The sequence below is a fragment of the Leuciscus leuciscus genome (assembly GCF_965113295.1).
Source record: "Leuciscus leuciscus genome assembly, chromosome: 10".
NCBI classification, from domain to species: domain Eukaryota; kingdom Metazoa; phylum Chordata; class Actinopteri; order Cypriniformes; family Leuciscidae; genus Leuciscus; species Leuciscus leuciscus.
Window position 1 is genome coordinate 7,096,665 of NC_138734.1, and position 20,305 is coordinate 7,116,969.

Below are 20,305 nucleotides of genomic sequence, written 5' to 3' on the forward strand. Positions count from 1 at the left end.
ATAATGTGCGTGTGTATGTATGTATATATATCATGTGACTCTGTGTGTGTGTGTGTGTGTGTGTTACAGTATATACAGTATATATACAGTATACATTTACAAAATTTTATGTTAGATGCAATTAATTGCAATTAATCGATTTGACAGCATTGAAAATAATAAGAGAAAGACAGTTCTGTCAGATTTTATACAATAATCACTGTGACCACTACGTGGAGCCAACTTTCAGTACGCACATCCATGACTGTCCACAAGGGGCCGCATCAGTCAGTGTAATGCAATTCCAGGACCAAGTACACTAGATTCAAAACAAGTAGAAGAATTACATCAAGAGAGTTTTCACATTTATTTAAAAATGTAATGGATTGATTCTAAAGACAGAGGAGCTGGATGGACAGAGAAGGTCTGAAAGTCTGAGCAAGTGTCCCTGTGTGAGCTCAGGACAGGTGCTGGCGTTTGTGTTTTAGGATCTCAGTTGAGGTGAGAGTCAGGTCTTTATTACAGATATCACAGTGATAGACCCTGGTCAGACCTGATGAAGATGATGAGGATGCTTTAACACTTTCAGGCTCTGTGAAAACAAAGAAAAAGCATTTACTGTGTAGAACTGATTAGTGATCAAGAGCACTTACTAAAATAAATGATGAAAATATTATTGATATGACTTGAGAAGACAGACGTGTAGACACATACACTATAAATGTATGTATATTTATATTTATTATCATTTTATTTAATATAAAATATTTTCAATTAAGTTTTTATTTTAGTTAAAGTTTCAATAATTTTGTTGTGTTGTCATTTTTATTCATATAATTTTTTTATATGTATTGTTTTTTATTTTAATTTCAGGTTTAGTTTTATTTATGTTAGTACATGAGAAATGTTTCCTTGGCAACTAGCTGAAACAAAATAAGTTTAATTATTTTTTTATTTAATTTGATTTCAGATAAAAATGTTTCGTTATTTCAAGTAATGAAAATGTATTTTTTAATGGTTTGTGGTTCACACAAGCTCAATATATTTTCACATTTTATTCTGCATAAAATACATCAGTAAAACACCCTTGTGATTTTTTTAAAGTTTCAACTTAACTTAAAAAAGGCGGCTGCTAATAAGTGGCTAAACGGGACAACAGAGGTTATGATGTCATTCAGCGTCATCAGCCGAACAGGTAAACTCATATATTCACTAGCCTCGTTGTGTTTATTATCACTATTCTAACTCAAACGTACAGGGAAATAGTTCTTAAATAAAGACTGAAAGAGTTGACAGAAGCTTAATGTTAGTGACGTTGAAGTCATGTGACTGGTCTAGTTTTAGCTTACGTTTAGCTTTTTACTTCTGCTAATTTTATTTAGACTTCAAAGTTGTTCATTTGTGAAAATGATCATGATGAACAATATGTGTAAGATTCATAAACCTTTGTTGGTCACAGAGCTTATTTTCTGCAATAATCCTAAAGCCAATAGAAAAATCCTTTAGGTTTCTGTAGAGGGTGATGCGAACATCAAGAGTGGTCGTACAACGATACATCATGACTGCAGGACTCTCTAGTAAGACATCGAAGTCTTTACACAAAAGCTGGTTCATGAGATGAAATGACTGCTAAGCGAGACTCGCCTGCTTCCTCCTCGGGCTGCTGTTCCTCCGGCGGCCTGCAGGAGACCTCATGTTGCATGCGCTCCAAGGGCGTCAGGGGCATATAAAGGTCACAGTGAGGGCAGCTCCAAAAACTGCGTAAACATTCACTGTACAAGTCCTTAGAGTCCTACATGACACACATTAAAAAGAGAGGAAGTGATGGCGTTAAAGGACTGTAAGAAAGAGAAGGCTTTTGAGCACATTCTTTCCACACATTCAGGAAAGTATGGAAGCTTGTTTCTGCCACAAAAAAAAAAAGGTAATTGCAACTTCTCACAAACTGACTTTTTTCCTCTTACAATTACGAGTACATAGACCTTACGTAGCCCCGCCCCTTTTCAGCACTGAACTCGTTGTGTTCTGTCTTTCGGTTTGTATTTCCACACCATGAAAGTAAGATCTTACTTAAATCTTTTTTTTTTATTTTTTTTTATCTTGCCGGTTTACTGACATTTGTTATGATATCCGCTTCAAACATTAAGATGCTTATGATAACTTTCGTTTACTCTACAATAAATTGAATGACTCTTCAACAGCGATGCCTAGAGATATAAAGAGCTATCACAAAAACGGAAGTTCAAAGACAATATTCTAAAGATGGCTGCGCGCCTGTTTCTCTGGCGCATAAGGTCTATACATCTCACAACTACAAGCTGAAAACTTGTAATTGCAAATTTATATCTCTCAATTCTGACATTTCTCATAATTTTGAGTTTACGTCTAACAATTGACCTTTTCACAAATCCCTGCCCCCTATAGTTACTGTTGCTATGTCCGACAAGCCACGCCGCTCTCACGCCCCACCATGTTCTCACGCAGTGAAAAATACATCGCGGAGCAAAGAGTGTCTGACAACGCGCTTCCTTCTAGTTCATTTTTAGCATCAAATAAACATGAAAGAACATAAGGAGTGTTGTTTTAAATGCGGAAAGACGTCAATATACACTCCGTTTTTCAAGTTCAAATCCTCCAACGTTAATCTACTAACTCTCCTGACTGCTTTGTCGGACAAAAATGGCGGATTCGGCGGATGGCGGATTATGATTGGTCAGATCGCCTGTCAATCAAACTCCCTGCGAAAGGTCAATTATGACTTTTCTCAAAATTCTGAGTTTACAAAAAAGACATTGTGAGATAAAATGTTAAAATGACCTTTTTTATATATTTTTTTTTTCCGTGGTGGACACAAACTTCCATAGGAAAGAACACTTACACACAGACAGTTGTAAGTGAAGTAGCTGCACACACGCAGGCCTCCTTTAATAGCATCTGGCTCCGCCTTCATGCCAGGGAACAGAGAGCCGAGAACTGAAGCGGAAGAAAGATCCGGATCCTTCTGGGGTCCGATGTACAGGTTCTGAGACTGCAGCCCTGCCAGACGCCTCAGACTGTAACTAACCTATGAGAGAAAGTCATTATCATGTGTGTTTGACCCAGATTAAACGCAGATCTATTGTTATTTTTGCCTCGCTACCTCAGTATACAGCAGAAACCGCACAAGTCCCTCACAGAGCTTTTCCAGCTCTCTGCGGGAAACTTTGGGCCCACTCAGGCCGAGTCCAGCGGAGCTACCCGGGCCGCCCTGTCCGAGCTGAGCCTGAAGCTGTCTCTCCCACTCGCCCCGCAGCGTGAGGGCCGAGGAGAGCACTTTCATGGCCCCGTCTCCGTCAGTCAAGCCCAGCTCCAGCCAGCCGTCCACCACCACACGTGTGCAGTCCGCGTTAGTGTCCACAGAGTTGGCCACCAGCAAAAGAGCCTACAGGAGAGAGGTCAACGACAAACAAGAGTGTTCAAGATGAAGGAAAGGAAAAACCTAGTTTAAAAGGTTTTTCAAAAGTGTGGTGTCGGTAATATTTTGAAAGAAGTCTCTTATGCTCGCCAAGACTGCATTTATTTGATCTAAAAATATAGTAAAAAAACAATAATTTTGCATGAAATGTTTTCTATATAAATATATTTTAAAATGTAATTTATTCCTGTGATGCAAAGCTGAATTTTCAGCATCATTACTCCAGTCTTCAGTGTCACATGATCCTTCAGAAATCATTCTAATATAATGTGCTCATGAAACATTTCTTATTATTATCAATGTTGAAAACAGTTGGACTGCTTAACATTTTTATGGAAACCGTGATATATATATTTTTTTTTTTTCAGGATTCTTTGATGAATAAAAAGCTCAAATGAACAGCACTTATTTAAAATAGAAATCTTTTGTGACATTATAAATGCCTTTAATGTCACTTTGAGCAATTTAATGCAGCTTACTGACTCATACTTTTAAATGATAATGTACTCTTTAGATTTTTCTTGGTTTTGAAAACTATTGGTATTGGTAACTAATGGTAACTATAGCATTTTCAAGTTGAAATTTAATGATTATAAAAATGTCAAGTGTAGCCATCAAGTGATAATTAAAAAAAATTATTCCTCACACATTGAATATATATATGCACACATTTTAATCATTCGCAAAAAAAATTTTTAATACATTTTTCAGGGTAAAACGTTTTTTTAAATTGTACAAATATCATGAATTCTTAATTCATAAACATCATTCATTTTTAGCGGAGTTGCACTACTTGACATTTTACAACCTTTACTAACCTTGCCTTGTCATAAAAAGCTCAAATGTTCTGATATTTAAGAGACTTATTGACTTTGGCACACAGTCATGAGGGTCTGCATGGCTCCTCTCTGATATTTTCCTATTTGCATAATTTGCATAATTCCTTTACTGAATCAGGTGTTAAAGCACATTCAATTTACAAATGACCACGTCCACTCTTATGTTAAAAATAAGGGGGGAAAAAATGGTTCTAACTGTCTCAGTGTTTACTGACCTGTAGGGCTGGAATCCGCACACAGTTTGAGACGTAAGGCTTGTTTGTTTCTAGCAGAGTAACAAAAGCCAGTAACTGATGCCTATTGCTCTGGCCTTTATCAGCACCTACAGAGAGAATGAAAGAGTAACACAGTGAAAAAGAAGAACGTTTCAGTCACGATGCCTGTCTTATTGCAAAAAGGAGTGTGTACCGAACTCGCTGGACTCGTGCTCGGGGACATGCAGGACTTCAGGGTCAATGGCAAACACGCTGGTCGGGTGGATCACAACACCTTGTTTATTACGTGTGTGGAACACCTAAAACACACACACACACACACACACACACACACACAAAAAGTGAACTGTCCAAAGTTGGCTGATATTACTATGCATATAAAAGTGCCACTATTATGATATTTAATGCTCCTAATTGTGTTGTGAAGGTCTCCCACCATAGGTTTAAAAGCATCCAAGGTCAAAAAACACTTACATTTTCTCATAATAATGCCGCATCTGAAATGGTTAGATCTCTCTAAACCCATCCTTTCTGAGCGCCTACTCTGCTCTGATTGGTCAGATGACCCAGTCTGTTGTGATTGGCTACTCTGCTCTGATTGGTCAGATTGCTCAGTCTGTTGTGATTGGCTACTCTGCTCTGATTGGTCAGATGACCCAGTCTGTTGTGATTGGCTACTCTGCTCTGATTGGTCAGATGGCTCAGTCTGTTGTGATTGGCTACTCTGCTCTGATTGGTCAGATGGCTCAGTCTGTTGTGATTGGCTACTCTGCTCTGATTGGTCAGATGGCTCAGTGTGGGCTGCGTTCAGCCCCGACAAAACGTTGCACAACGTTTTTTAAACAGAAACGGTGATGCGTTGAACACACTGTTCTGATGACGCAAGAGTTGCAACTATGGCAGCTGAGAAGGCCATTCTTTGTGTTCTTTGTGAAGAATTTTCAGAGCCTGATGAAGTCGGTATAAATATGTGTTTAATACAATAAAATATGCCCGATGTTACAGTTACTGCACTTGCCGCCCAGAACAAAAGAGAACATCCCAGTAGAGTGAAGGGATTGCTGAAACTGAAGCACACATCTTACCTAATTCAGACTAAAATACATCTATTTAGCCTCACATACTGACTTTATTTGTAGTTCATACTGTTTTAATACCCTGTATTTTCTTTCTCATCTTTAGGAAAAGCACTTAATTACCATTGTTTATTTCTATACCAAATGTCATACACTTGCAATGAAGCTAAAAATATAAACAATTACATCATAATGTTGATATCCTATATTTTTACAATAAAACTTACGACAAACATGTCTTCTAATATCCTCAGTTGTTGCGTATACCGAGCTGCAGCGAACACATTTGTAAATTACTTTCCTTGAACCCATTGTGCGAGTTCACTTTAATACCGCATGCTTTATATACATGTTGCTGCTGATTGGACTGCAGTTCTGACACACCCACCAAACAAGAGAAAACGTATCTCAAACCCCGTTGCACACCGGTGCACGCCGTTTCCAGGAAACATGACGTTCAACCCCGGAAACCATAGCAAAACGTTGCGCACCGTTTTGAACTTGAACGTGCCCCTGTTATGATTGGCTACTCTGCTCCGATTGGTCAGATGGCTCAGTCTGTTGTGATTGGTCTACCACTTACAGGGCGTTTCGAAAACCCAACGGCCATTACCATATCTGAATTTCAGCTCCTGATCTTCCTCAGCACTTGTATACACAGTGATACGAACAGGAATGATGGTGCTGATTTTTCCTTATCCTCATCCTTCGGTAATGCAGCAAAGTGAAATTGCTTTCTTTCTTTAGGAAGAGAACTCCATTTGTCGTGAACTTTGATCTTTGAAACTTTGCAGACCTTTTACATTTCACAAACAGCTATACTATACAGTACATGAAAGGAGAATATCCAAAAAAGCATAATAGGTGCACTTCAGTGTGTATTCAGCCGTTACCTGCTCAGAGTCTTTGCGTGTTGCGTTGTGCTCATCTGGCATGGCGAGCTGTGGGTACAGGCCTCGACACAGCACCAGTTTGAGCAGAGCCTGCTGACGGGACGACAGATCTGCACTGGCACACGCAGCTTCCTGAAGCTCATTAACATTGTGACGCAATTTGAACTTGACTTCCTGTAAGAGCCAGACAACCAGTAAGGATACAGAGGAAGTGTACAGTATGAGTGAATCTCACAAAGCCTCGGTCATATTTCACCTCAAAATATATATTTTTTAATCCAATATTAAGCCTAGTGACATTATTTAAACATTTCCACAATTTACTGTAAAGTGAATCAGTGTTATTTAGTATCATTGAGATATTATTATAGTTTGCATTTTCAGTTTTCTTGTTCATTTAAGTTGAAGTTTTAGTCATTTTATTGTGTTTTTTTATAGTTTTAGTTTCAGTTATATTGTAACCCTGATGTGAAAAATTATATTTATTTATCGTTCAAAAGTTTAGGGTCATCAAAGCTATATTTATTTGATCAAAAATACAGTAAAAACAGTAGAATTATATATTTTTTCAGGATTACTTGGTGAATAGAAAGAATTAAAAGAACAGAAGTCTTTTATAACATTATAAACGTCTGTACCGTCACTTTCAATCAATTGAATGCATCCTCGTTAAATAAAAGGATTACTTTCTTTGGGAAAAAAACAATCTTACTGACCTCAAATGTGAACGGTAGTGTACATTAAATTAAGAATGTGTGGAATCTCTTCTTTCTTTCCCCCACATGCTCTAAAATCAGAATCTGAACCTGAGACCTGTATGTCCACAGTCTGTTCAGAACCATCTTTCCTCTTCTTGCTTGAGCTCGCTCCCTCTCCATCAGATCCAGATGAGGCGTCTCCCTCCAGCCCTTCCTCCAGCCGGAGAACTTTCCTCTTGGTGTTCTCCTGGAGCTCATGGTCTCGTTTCAGCTGGTGGAGCTTCTGTCTCTCTGTGAGCCTCTCTCTGCGCCGGGCTCGGTCCTGCGGCCCGGTCCTGCTGCCCGTATGATCCTCCAGGAGACCGTGAGTGCGCAGCAGCTCCTGTGAGGAACCAGATGACACACGATTAAGATCGGTCACATGGGTCACAAACGTCACGGAGATATCAAGCTGCTGCTGCTGACTTTGAACTGTCGTCTGAGGTTGACCATCTCGTAAAGCCTCTGTTCCTCCAGTCCTCTCCTTCTGCACCACTTTCTGGAGCCGCTTCCTCTCTCTGCTTTCACCTGTTGATATATATTAGCCAATATTACTCATTTCTCCTCATTTAAGATCATCTTTAAAAACAGTAACAATTTAATAACACTGTTAAATGTAACCTTTAGCAAATATCAAAATTAATATCCACTTTTTTATACTGTGCATGATCGTTGTTGTGCCTAAATTCAATTTGAAATGACTGATTTAATCTGTAATTTACTTAGACAATAGTATAACATTATCTATTGTCCAAATACATTACAAAGTAAAAAAAAAATAAAAATAGTTTTGCCGATTTATAACTAATAGTCACATAAAAAATAATTATCTGCTTATCAAACACCGTTCACAATAGTTAAATGCCATATAAGATGCCTTTGTATATAATGCATTATAAAGGTAAAGAACAACAGGACTAAAGTGTGGAACCCCATCTACGCCATGAAATACAACAAATTTAAAAGTCATTATGACTTTTTACATCACAATTCTGACTTTTACCCTTATAACAATTTTGAGTTGACATTACGCATCTATGACTTTGCAATTCCGAGTTTATATCTCGCAATTCTGAGTTAACATCTCGGAACTAATACTTTTTTTCTCAGAGGAGTTTAAATCTTGCAATTCAGACTTTCTTTCTCAGAATTAAGAGTTTATAACAAAATTCTGACTTTAATTCTCACAATTTTTGAGTTAACATCTTGCAACTCTTTGACTTTTTCTCTCTGACTATCATATATCATATATAATATCAAGGACCAAAAAAATCTGTCTGTATCATGAAATGCATATTTCCTTCAAGAAATGTTTTGGTACATTCCATTTCTTAATAATATTAATGCACAAAATCAAATATTTAATTCACAAAATGCATTTCAAAACAGCTTTCATTCTCTAAATATGCATACTTTTTTATTGAATATAGATATAACAACGTCATTAATGTACAAATTATTGGTAAAGAAGTTTTATTATATATAAAAATCACGTCAGGTTCAGTCTTGTAATGTTCATGCAGGTTTCCAACATTGATACACAATAAAGCAGGCAAACTGGCCCAGACTGACCTGCACCCAGGCATTAAAGGTGTTCATCAGTGTAAAGGGGTCTCCCTGGTTGCTGTTCAGGGGCTGGCGAGCGGTGGAGCAGTCAGGGTTGTGCTGAGCGCTGCGCAGAAACGGAGACTGGACACTCAGAGCAGCGGCAACCGTCAGCACCGGCTCCACCAGTTTGAAGACGGAACCCAAAACCAACATTTTTCCTGGACAAACACAAGAAGGAGCAGCATTTATAATGCCATTAATACCGTAGCAAGCTCAACTAACTGCACAAAACAGCAGCAAAGGGTTCCTTACCAATGACCACATCCACAGGCAGTTGAGCCAGCAGCCTGCCAATGGAGGAGAGCTCCCCGTGTTCATCTAGCGCCCCCTGTTCTCTCAGGTATGTCACTGCAGTCTGAATACTGGAAGCGGGAGGAGGGTCTATGAAGGTAAAAGTGCGAGGGTCACCCAGACCCATGCTCATCATCTGCACAAACACATTTGCAACATGCTTTAGTCCAGCGTCTCTCCGAATTATTATAATTATCTGAGAACAATATTCCCCTTTGGCACACAAATGATGAGGTTACTGTTTTCATGATGTGAGAGAGCACCTGTAGGATGAGGGAGTCCAGCGCCACCCTGTGGATCTCAGGAACAGGATACGAGGCAAAGGCATCGTAATCAGATTCAGCGTAGAGTCGGTAACAGACTCCCGGCCCGGTTCTGCCAGCGCGGCCTTTCCTCTGTTCAGAACTGGCCCTGCTGATCCAGAACTCCTGCAGTCTCTGCATCTTAGCCTTGGGGTCAAAACTCATTTCTTTCACTTTTCCTGTTATTAAACATCAAAGAGAAACAAATTAAGACGTTTTTGGAAAGGACAATCATAATTGGTGACAGCGTCTCAAACTAAATTTTATGGATTTAGTTTCAATTTTAAATAAAATACTTTTTGTCCTAAAACTCTAAAATCATCAAATAAATTAAATTTGTAAATGATTAAATATTTTTAAAACATAGAAAATAGGGTCTTGCAAAATTGTATTGATTCAATTTAAATTTTAAATAAACTAATTTTATTCTTAAACTCTAAAATCATAAAATGAATTAAACTTGAAAATAAATAAATATTTTAAAAACAGAGAAAATTGGGTCAATGAATCAAATTCGAAATGAATAAAAATGGAAAAATGATTAACTATAATCATTAAAATGAAAATTAAAACAATTAAAACACTGAAAATAGGAGAACATTAGCACAGGTTCCACTTCTTCCACCAATCGGACTGAATTACCTGAATCAACGACAAAGCGCACTCCATCTATAGTGACCGACGTCTCAGCAATATTGGTAGAAATGATGCATTTTCTCACACCCGGGGGTGCAATGTCAAACACCTGAAGGTCAAAGTTCACACATCGATAAATAACTTCAAGCTGATATACTGACATACTTTATATATATATATACACTACTGTTAAAAAGTTTGGAGTAAGTATGTTTTTAAAAGAAGTCTCGTTTGCTCAGCAAGGCAAAAAACAGTAACATTATTACAATAAAAAAAATAGTTTTCTATATGAATATATTTTGAAATGTCATTTATTCCTGTTATGTCAAAGCTGAATTTTCAGCATCATTACTCCAGTCTTCAGCATCACATGATCCTTCAGAAATCATTCTAATATGCTGATTTGCTGCTCATGACACATTTCTGATTATTATCAATGTTGAAAACAGTTGTGCTGCTTCATATTTTTGAGGAAACCTTGATACGTTTATTTTCAGGATTCTTTGATGAATAGAAAGTTCAAAAGAATAGTTTTTATTAATTTTTTATTGGGTAACATTAATTATTTTATTATTTATTATTATTATTAATTATTATTATATAATTATCAATTATTAATTAACATTAATAACATCAATTTAATGGATCCTTGCAACTGACCCCAAACTTTTGAATGGTAATGTGTAGCCAAATAAATAGGCCAGTCATTTTGCAACTAATAATAAAAAAAAGCAGAAATGACAATCACAGTTTTAAAGCTAATCATAAAAACATGTAATGCATAAAGATCATGATGAATGAGTGATGGGTCTGTCCTGAATGAACCTTATCCTGCTGAGCCAGTGAGAGCGTGCTGTGCAGAGGGAGGACGATCCAGCGCTGTGTGTGTGTGGCGTACGCCTGGCAGGCCTCCTGGATGGTGGAGATCTCGGCCACTCCGCTGAGGAACAGCAGCAGGTCTCCTCTCTCCTCGGGGGGGTAGCGCTGGTCTATACCCTGCAGCACACGCAGGTACGGCCGCGGGTCCAGCTTCTCGGAGCGGGACACCTGCTCTTCTGAAGGAATGGGCTGGTAGATCACCTGCAGCACAGGACAAACTGACACTGTCATCTATTTACTACATTTACATTTTAAATAAAATATTTTTTGCCCTAAAACAATAAAATAAACTTGAAAATGATTCAATATTTTAAAAAACAGAAAATAGGGTCTCATAAAATTACATTTTGAATAAATAATGTTGTCCTAAAACAAACTTGTAAATGATAAAAACATAAAATAGGGTCTCATAAAATGTTATTGATTTAATTAAATTTGAAATAAAATACTTTGTTATAAAATTCTAAAATTAATGAAACTTGTAAATAATTAAATATTTTTTGTAAAAAATAGAAAATAGGGTCTTGTAACATTTTATTGATTTAATTTTAATTTAATTAAAATAATTGAATTATAAAACTCTAAAATCATAAAATGAATGAAACTGGAAAACGATTAATATATATATATATATATATATATATATATATATATATATATATATATATATATAAGAGAAAATAGGGTCATAAAATGTTTTTGATTTAATTCAAATTTTAAATAAAATATATATTTTTACCCCTAAATCAATAAAATCATGAAATTAATTAAACGGGAAAATTATTAAAGATTTTAAAAACATAAAATAGAGTCTCATAAAATGTTATTGATTTAATTTAAATTTTAAATAAAATACTTTTTGTTATAAAACTCTAAAATCATTAAATGTTTTTTTTATATAGAAAATAGGGTAGGGTCTTGTAACATTTTATTGATTTAATTAAAATGTATTAAAATAATTTAATTCTAAAACTCTAAAATCATAAAATGAAAGAAACTGGAAAATGATTAAATATTTTAAATAAAGAGAAAATAGGGTCATAAAATGTTTTTGATTTAATTCAAATTTTACATAAAATACTTTTTGTTCTAAAACTCTAAAATCATTAAATGAATGAAACTTGTAAATGATTAAATATAAATTTTATATATATATATATAGAGAGAGAAAATAGGGTCTTGTAACATTTTATTGATTTAATTAAAATTAATTACAATTATTTAATTCTAAAACTCTAAAATCATAAAATGAATGAAACTGGAAAATGATTAAATATTTTAAAAACAGAGAAAATAGGGTCATAAAATGTTTTTGATTTAATCAAAATTTTAAATAAAATATATATATTTTTGCCCTAAAACAAATAAAATCATGAAATTAATAAAACTGGAAAATTATTCAATATTTTAAAAAACATAGAAAATAGGAAAACATAAGTGCAGGTTCCACTTCAAAAACACAGTGTATTTTAACAGGCGTTTGAGAGCTCACCTGAATGGGGAAGAGTCTGCCTGGCACCTGCAGGACCGGTGCGTCACTGAAGTAGCTGGAGAAGAGCTTGATGTTGATGGTGGCCGACATGAGGACCAGCCGCAGGTCTGTGCGCAGGGGCAGAAGGGAACGCAACACTCCCAGCAGGAAATCACAGTGCAGGTGTCTCTCATGCACCTCGTCCACGATCAGCACCTGGTACTGGCCCAGGGAAGCGTCCTGCTGGATCTGCCGGAGCAGGAGACCCTCGGTCATGAACAGGAGTTTGGTAGCTGTGGTGCGGCTGGTCTCAAAGCGGATCTGGTACCCAACCTGGAGAACATACAAGACAAAAATGTTTTTGCAATCCATTCATAAGAGTACTATATATATATCAGGGTTTCCGTTGTCCGGTAATTGCCGGACATTGGCCGGAAAAAAAATGAAATGTCCGACAAAATTAAATCTCTCCGGTCAAATTGTCCGATTAAAATTACCTAATAATCCCGCCCCCCTAACACAATCTGAATTTGAGAATAAGCCTAAAATGTATAAAACAAAAATACACCGACCTTTGGCTATGTTATAAAGGAACAGGCTCTACCGTTTGAAAGTTATTAAACAACATCGCATGCTGCATTTCAAATAAAGCGCACGCCTAAAACGGCTGTAATATAGACCTAAACAACGAACGAATGAGTGAGACGTTTCAAATATGGCCAGGCCCAGGCAGACTAGCCGTAAAAGCTTTTTTCAGAGGCCAGACGCGACGGACGATGGTGAATCAGGAACGCCTGAAGCCTCAGATGTCCAGACAGCTCCACCACCACCGGAGAAAAAGCAGAATCGGATCAAGACGAAGCAGCGAAGTCGCCTTGCGGAGAACAAGGTTACGCGGCTTATGCGCATTGCAAGTTGTGGAGAGACACTAGCCGCGTTTCCATTAGGCTACCCTTCAAATTGCGCAAATTGAAATTGCGAATAAAAAATACGCACAATGGAAACACGTTAATTTCGCAAAAACTCCCGTTTATCGCAAGAACGTTTTTATCCTCGCATGAGGTGGTTTTTCAGGCAATTCGAAAAAGGAATATTTCGCAAAACTGCAATGGAAACAGTTTTTGCGCATTTGCAGTCACCTGACTTAGAAGACGCGGTGTGTTTGAGGTCCATGTATAGCTACGCAAATAATAATCATTTTATATTATTTTATTATATTATAACATTTAATAAGCTATATTTAGAAGACGCTTTTATGCAAAAAAGGAACAAAGCTGAGTGTGGAGCGCGCACTGCATGGCACGGAGGCGCGGGCGTGACCACTTGCATTTTCCTATTAACAGTGGAAACAACTTAAAATACTCTATCATTTCTGGTCATACAGAAAATAATAATACATTATTCTCAACTACTTTTATTTGTGTAAACTCACAATAACAAGAAAACGTTGTGCTTTTGTAAAATAAAATAAAACAATCAGACGCACTTTCATGATCTCCATAAACTGGAGCGTGAGAATTTAAACAAAATATAGCCTATGTAGGCTAAAGCTTGAAATGTCCACTTTTTTCGAACAAATTCGAATCGAAAGCTAATACCTTCTGATTATACCTAATCCGTATGAAAGGTGCATTTCTCTCTAAAAGCGCATCTGCTTAACAGCGGAGATGGAGATGTGATTTTAGCCGACACTTAGAAAACAATAGTTTATTCATAATATTAATGGCTCTTCTCATTCAGCACTGCGGGAAAAACATAAATTCCAGGTTCTAATTTGGCCTTTGAAAACCAGTAAAATCGACATGTTTTCCATATTAATTTGTGAATATTTTAAATGTTTAATAAAGGGGCAAAAAGTCATTTATAAACAAAAATCAGAAAATGCGTCGATATTTACTTTTTTGCGCAGCAGTTGGTGTAGCCAGTTCAAATTAAAATTTTGGTGTTCAACTTTGCGTTTTAAAAAGACAACAACCGTTCATTTTTCGTTTTTCAATTACGGGTTAAAAAAGGAAAAACGAATGGACAAAAGTAGCCTACGTGGATCGTTTGGACAGAATACGAGACAGAGTTCTTTATTAAATTCATAAAAGAAACAATAATTAGCCTATAGGAATACTGGATTCTAAATCTCAAATAAATTCCACAATCAAAACCTCGGAGCAGAAATGAGGGCGAAACACCCAGAAACTCCTTATGTGTCGTTCGCAGTACAAGGGTCTTTCCCTGCCATTAATGCTTGAATAACACGCCACGTCTCCTTCCATTAATCATAATAATAATGTCTAATGCGGTGGCTGTGATATTATAGCCTATAAACCAACGTCCGTTGCCGTGATTTTTGAAATGACTTATCGTGAGAGAAAAAAGGACGTTTAGTCGCATATAACATCGGTTAATGGAAACACCGTCATTTCGCAATAGTTTTTTTATCGATATTTAGATAATAGCGCAAAACATTTGCGCAAATCTGTAATGGAAATGCGGCTATTTACACCGCGAGATATTCAGATATTTTATGTGGGGAAGGGGGATTGGTTTGTTAAACTATGAATGTGAAACCATAGTAAAAACAATTGGCGTTGATTGACGCCAATCGGACGTTCATGTTTTTTTTTCCGTCTATTTGAAAGTTAGGCTAATAAACATGTTGCATTCTATACGGCCTGATTATGTCATTTTTTAAGTTACATAGCCTGCCTCCAGTTTTCCTCAACTTGACTAATTAAGAGGCAATATTTGACCGGCATATCATCAAAATGTCCGGAAAACGAAATCTCTGCCGGTCACTTTGACCGGCACCATTTTTTTCTAGCGGAAACTCTGATATATATATATATATATATATATATATATATATATATATATATATATATATATATATATATATATATATAGTAACTTTAGTAATAATAATAATGTTACAAATAATTATTAACAGAATCACAATAAAAAAAGAAATGGAAGTAGTTACCAATATATACATATATTTTATTGTATATATTAACTACTTCCATTTTTTTTTTTTTTTGATGCTGTTAATAATTATGTATATAATCGAAATGTAATCAAAATTATTCAACTCCCATTGTAAATTAGGTTTATTGGCAAAATGTACTTTCAGCTGTTTGCAATGAACAAAAGAAATTGAAATAGCTCAACACAACAAATAGCCTATTTCAAATGGTTTCCCCAAATTCAACTGAAAATGCAACTTCAGCACTCAAAATGATTCAACCCCTCACAACAGCACAAATCTGCAAAACAGGTGTTGTCTCAAACACACCTGATGTAACTAATCAAGGGCTTCATGAGATGCACCAGGTGTGCTTGAGCTAGAACACGTTTCACATGTGCAACCGTGTATGTTGCATTACAGTTGTGCGCATTTTGATCCCGAACTCTCATTTCCATGCCAAAAAAAAGGCATTTTTCTCAGTATTGTTGTCTTACAGTAATACAAAAAAATTTTTTAATTATATTTATTAACAGTTTTACAGAGAAATATCTGTTAATATGTCAAAACAAAAAGTATTTGTTATGAAAATGTATGTCTCGAAACATCTTTAAATTGTACCTTGGAGCCGTACAGGTTGAGGCTCTCAAAGCTGACTCTCTTGGCCAGAGAGATGCAGGCGATGCGGCGCGGTTGAGTACAGGCGATGTGGTTGAAGCCTGAAGCCAGCAGATACTGGGGCACCTGTGTGGACTTCCCACACCCCGTGTCTCCAGCCACCACCACCACAGGATGAGTCCTCACCAGCTCCACGATCCTGTCTCGGTACTGGAAGATGGGGAGGCTCTTCTGCTCCCTCCTTAACTTGGAAAGCTTGTTGAAGCTCTGCTTCTGGTTGAAATCGAGGAAATGGAGAAGGGCAAGGCGGCAGTCTGTGATCTCCAGCCTGCCGGGACCCGAGCTCTCCCTGCGCCTCCTGTGCTCAGATCCTCCCAGGCGCTCCTCGATGTCTTTGGAGCACACGGAGATGTTGATCCTGTATCTGGCATCATAATCCTTTGGAAGTCCTAGATCCACAGATCCAGACTTCTTCCTGGCTTTTCCCTCGTGTGATTCTTGCCTGCTGGATTTGGATGCTGACATCTCTTTCTTGGCTTTGAATCTCTGGAAGCGCTCGAAGAAGGCCCAGAACTCCTTGTGTTCAGTGCTGCCCGTCTGGATGTAGTCATGCTGGCGGAAAAACACCTCGTCCAGCTGGGCTCGACACCGAGGACTGTCCCAGTCCCAGCTCTGGCTCTTCCCTCGCTCATGGGACATTTTTAATATTTCAGCAGGCTTTTCAACTATTCAAATCCTCATGCATTTTTCAATTAATTTCACATTATCATTGATAATATTTGTTGAGATTATCTCCTCAGATATTGTAATGCACATGTCGGTTGCATTTTTGTCATGTTTACGCTTCTCGAAACGGAGCAACACCGGAGCGATAACTTGAAGGGACCGTTTTTGGTACGCCTGTGTTTACAGTCCGGATACCGCGATGTGCCAGGAAATAGTTCCTATGCGTGTTGAATAATGCAGCATCTTAAACTAAAACGATTTGTAACCACTTTTTTGTATTTATATATAATTATACATGCAGTTTTAAGACCTGAAAGACTAAATAAACTGGTTAAAAAAATAATAAATAAAAAAAGTTAAATAAACTGGGGGAAAACAAAGGTGATGAAATGAAGAAATGGTAGACAGTTGCAGTTTCTGCATTTAAAGTATGTTAAGTGTATATAAAAGTGTGTGTGTATGACAAATGTGTCCATTCATGGGTAGTGTAGTAATTCGCTGTTAAACACCATTTTTCAAAGATACAGACAGGATGTACTATGATGGGCAACATCCATAGTCTTCATTTAAAGTTATCATAAAAAAAAAAAAAAAACTCCCCCTGCAGAACATTAATGGAATTAATGCTCTTTTAGTGAGTAGGGGAGGCTGCAGACCAGGCAGTTTTACGCCCCTGCTGTTCCTGATGCGTCCAGTAGGGGGAGGCTGTACAGCGACACGAATTGAGGTATATTAAATAATCTGCTAAAGTTATTGTTGTTTAGCAATGATGCAACATTTATTATTTATAAACGATTAGCTTGATAGAGCTAGGTAGATATCAATTCATTTCTGTATATCAATGGATGGGTCTATAATTTATTTCGAGAGACAAAAAGTTCTGGACGGTCAGGTTGATGTTCTGTCTGGCTTAAACTTAGCTAATCACGTGTAAGTTTAGCTGCCCCTAGTCTTCTCTACTCACTTTCAAAATTAATTTTCTTTTGTTGCCTGTCTTTATCTTGCGTGAGATGGCCTCTTCTGGTAAGACTCTGTTTACTCCTTTCTGGTTTGAGTTGTTTCTTATAAATGAGATGATCTAACTATCTAATTTATATCTAAATATAAATTTTTCTTAAAAATAGCTTACTGATCTGGACTAAAATGTAGGCTGTGTGAACTTAATGTGGGATTTATCATACTTTGTCTTTACCAAGTTCTTTTTAACTTGCATCCCATAAAGGTGTGTGTTTGCTTTAGCTACTTAAGGAAATGAAAATCTCTCTCTCTCTCTCTCTAAACTTATATAAACTATAAAACACTCATCTCTTTTTTTTTAACTGCATTCCAAACCAATAGCTTCTCTAGTAAATAAATGACTTACAGAGACATACATGGACATGTTTTTAATGTCATTTTCAATTTTCTCTGCACAGTCCATCATCAGTGGCCAAAAGAAATCAAAGTGTTCCACCAACAAGTGCCTGTGCCGTTGTACTTTGAAGATCAGGAGCAAATTGATGCAATCCACACTAACCTGACATCAATTCTGGGCAGCACACCCACACACACTGTGACAAGATCAAATTCACCATGGATGTCCTTTTTACATTTTATTAATGTTTATTTTTTTTTTATTTTTTTTTTTTTAGGAAATAGTCAAGTCAAGTATATTTGTATAGCGCTTTTCACAATACAGATTGTATCAAAGCAGCTTCACAGTATTCAATTAAAATAATACAACAAAGTTTGTTTCAAGAGGAATTTATTGATTGATAAAATTAAATTAAATATCCCCAAAATATCCCCAACTGAGCAAGCCAAAGGCAACAGTGGCAAGGAACCGAAAAACTCCATCAGGTGACCTAATGGAGAAAAAAAAACCTTGGGAGAACCCAGGCTCAGTCGGGGGCCAGTTCTCCTCTGGCATTTATGAGCTAGAGGCCGGATTGTAGTTTGAACTGTAGGATTATATGAATGCCTGGCTGAAGAGGTGCGACTTTAATCTAGTTTTAAACTGGGAGAGCGAGTCTGAGCAACGAACAGTATCAGGAAGACTATTCCAGAGTTTTGGAGCCAAATGTGAAAATGCTCTCCCTCCTTTGGTGGTTCTGGATATCCTAGGTATGACCAAAAGCCTTGAATTTGGTGATCTTAAAGAGCGCGATGGATTATAGGGTGATAGAAGATCCGTTAAATAGACTGGAGCTAAGCCGTTTAGGGCTTTATAGGTCAGTAGCAATACCTTGTAATTAATACAGAGTTTTATAGGTAACCAATGCAGTGATGATAAAATCGGTGTTATATGATCATATTTTCTTGATCTCGTAAGAACTCTAGCGGCGGCATTTTGGACTAACTGTAGCTTGTTTATTGAGGATGCAGGACAACCAGCTAATAAAGCATTACAGTAATCTAGTCTCGAGGTCATGAATGCATGAACTAACTTTTCTGCATCAGAAACTGATAGCATATTACGTAGCTTAGCAATGTTTCTAAGGTGGAAAAAGGCTGTTTTTGTAACATATGAAATATGATTATCAAAAGACAGGTTGCAATCGAGTATAACACCCAGGTCTTTTACTGTAGCGGATAAAGTAACAGGACATCCTATGATGTTAAAGTTGTATTGTGCGAGGTTTTGTGGGTGGTTTTTTGAACCGATAAGTATTCAAGTATCTGTGGGTATTTTCATATCTGAAATACCCACAGATATGAAACTCAAATTAAAACAAGGCAGTTTGTGTTCTCGTAACACTTTCTTTTATGTGGTCTGTGACTCTTATAGGGGGTCTACAGTGATTCTGCAGGGTCTCCAATAAGTCTTACAGTTTATCTCAGTTGCTTTGGTGCATTTCTCAGATCACAACTGAAATCACATCATCTTGTCACTTGTGCACATCATAAAAGCAATTTCTCATTCTTTTATACAAATTGCAAATGCTTCGGTACATTCATGCACTTGATAATGTACAACTGTCTGCTGTTTCCTACATTATCAACTCTTTATGTCATGTTGATCAAAATATAGGCCTATTCTACTATTTCTCTGTTGAATTGTCATACTCCTCAAAACATCTAGGCATTAGTTCCTTGCATAAGTCATTAAATGCAAAATGGTTGACTAGTTGTCATAAACTGTTAAGCATGTTTTCAATACATTTCTATTTGATGAATTGCGGAGGTGTATTTAGAATTTCACTAATGAAGGAAATAATGAATTGATAAATTAGGAAGCAGCAAGGCAATTCATAATCAATTTACCAAAGCATTGGCAATTTGTTCAAAACTAGTTATGAGAATTTCAGTAGTGATCTGAGAAATGTACCAAAGCAACTGTGATAAAAAATTAAGGATTCAGGAATTGTATACAAAATGTAACAGTGGGTCCTGCTGCTTGTGAATTTGACAAGATCGAAATCACCATGGATGTCCTTTTTAAAAATAATTTTTTTTTATCAGTGAGCAGAAGCACTTTGACAGGAGGATAGAAAAACAGTTAAAGAAGAGTGGCAAGCCATAGGGGAGTCATCATAATTCATAAATGGTGTTGATAAATAATGTTTTTGTGAACAACAATATTGTCTCTTTCTTCTAAATGGCCCTTGGAATTTTAGAAAAGGGATAAATTGTGTTTGTCTTCATA

The 20,305-nt window shown here is 36.8% G+C and overlaps 1 protein-coding gene and 1 long non-coding RNA gene across 2 annotated transcripts; both read right to left on the reverse strand.

Annotated features, from left to right (window-relative positions):
• Window positions 1–322: 322 nt before the first annotated feature.
• dhx34 (DEAH (Asp-Glu-Ala-His) box polypeptide 34) lies at window positions 323–16,862 on the reverse strand. Its single transcript, XM_082181633.1, has 16 exons — window positions 15,958–16,862; window positions 12,402–12,713; window positions 10,856–11,110; window positions 10,037–10,139; window positions 9,356–9,573; window positions 9,054–9,228; window positions 8,766–8,959; window positions 7,620–7,721; window positions 7,270–7,536; window positions 6,457–6,630; window positions 4,681–4,786; window positions 4,488–4,594; window positions 3,119–3,400; window positions 2,858–3,043; window positions 1,624–1,771; window positions 323–571 (listed from the first exon to the last, which is right to left on the reverse strand). Exons 1-16 carry the CDS (start codon window positions 16,651–16,653, stop codon window positions 438–440), a joined length of 3,459 nt encoding a protein of 1,152 aa, XP_082037759.1. The 5' UTR covers window positions 16,654–16,862; the 3' UTR covers window positions 323–437.
• On the reverse strand, window positions 5,160–6,449 carry LOC309507446. Its single transcript, XR_014209148.1, has 2 exons — window positions 6,071–6,449; window positions 5,160–5,277 (listed from the first exon to the last, which is right to left on the reverse strand). It is a non-coding gene; the product is annotated as an uncharacterized lncRNA (long non-coding RNA).
• Window positions 16,863–20,305: the final 3,443 nt, after the last annotated feature.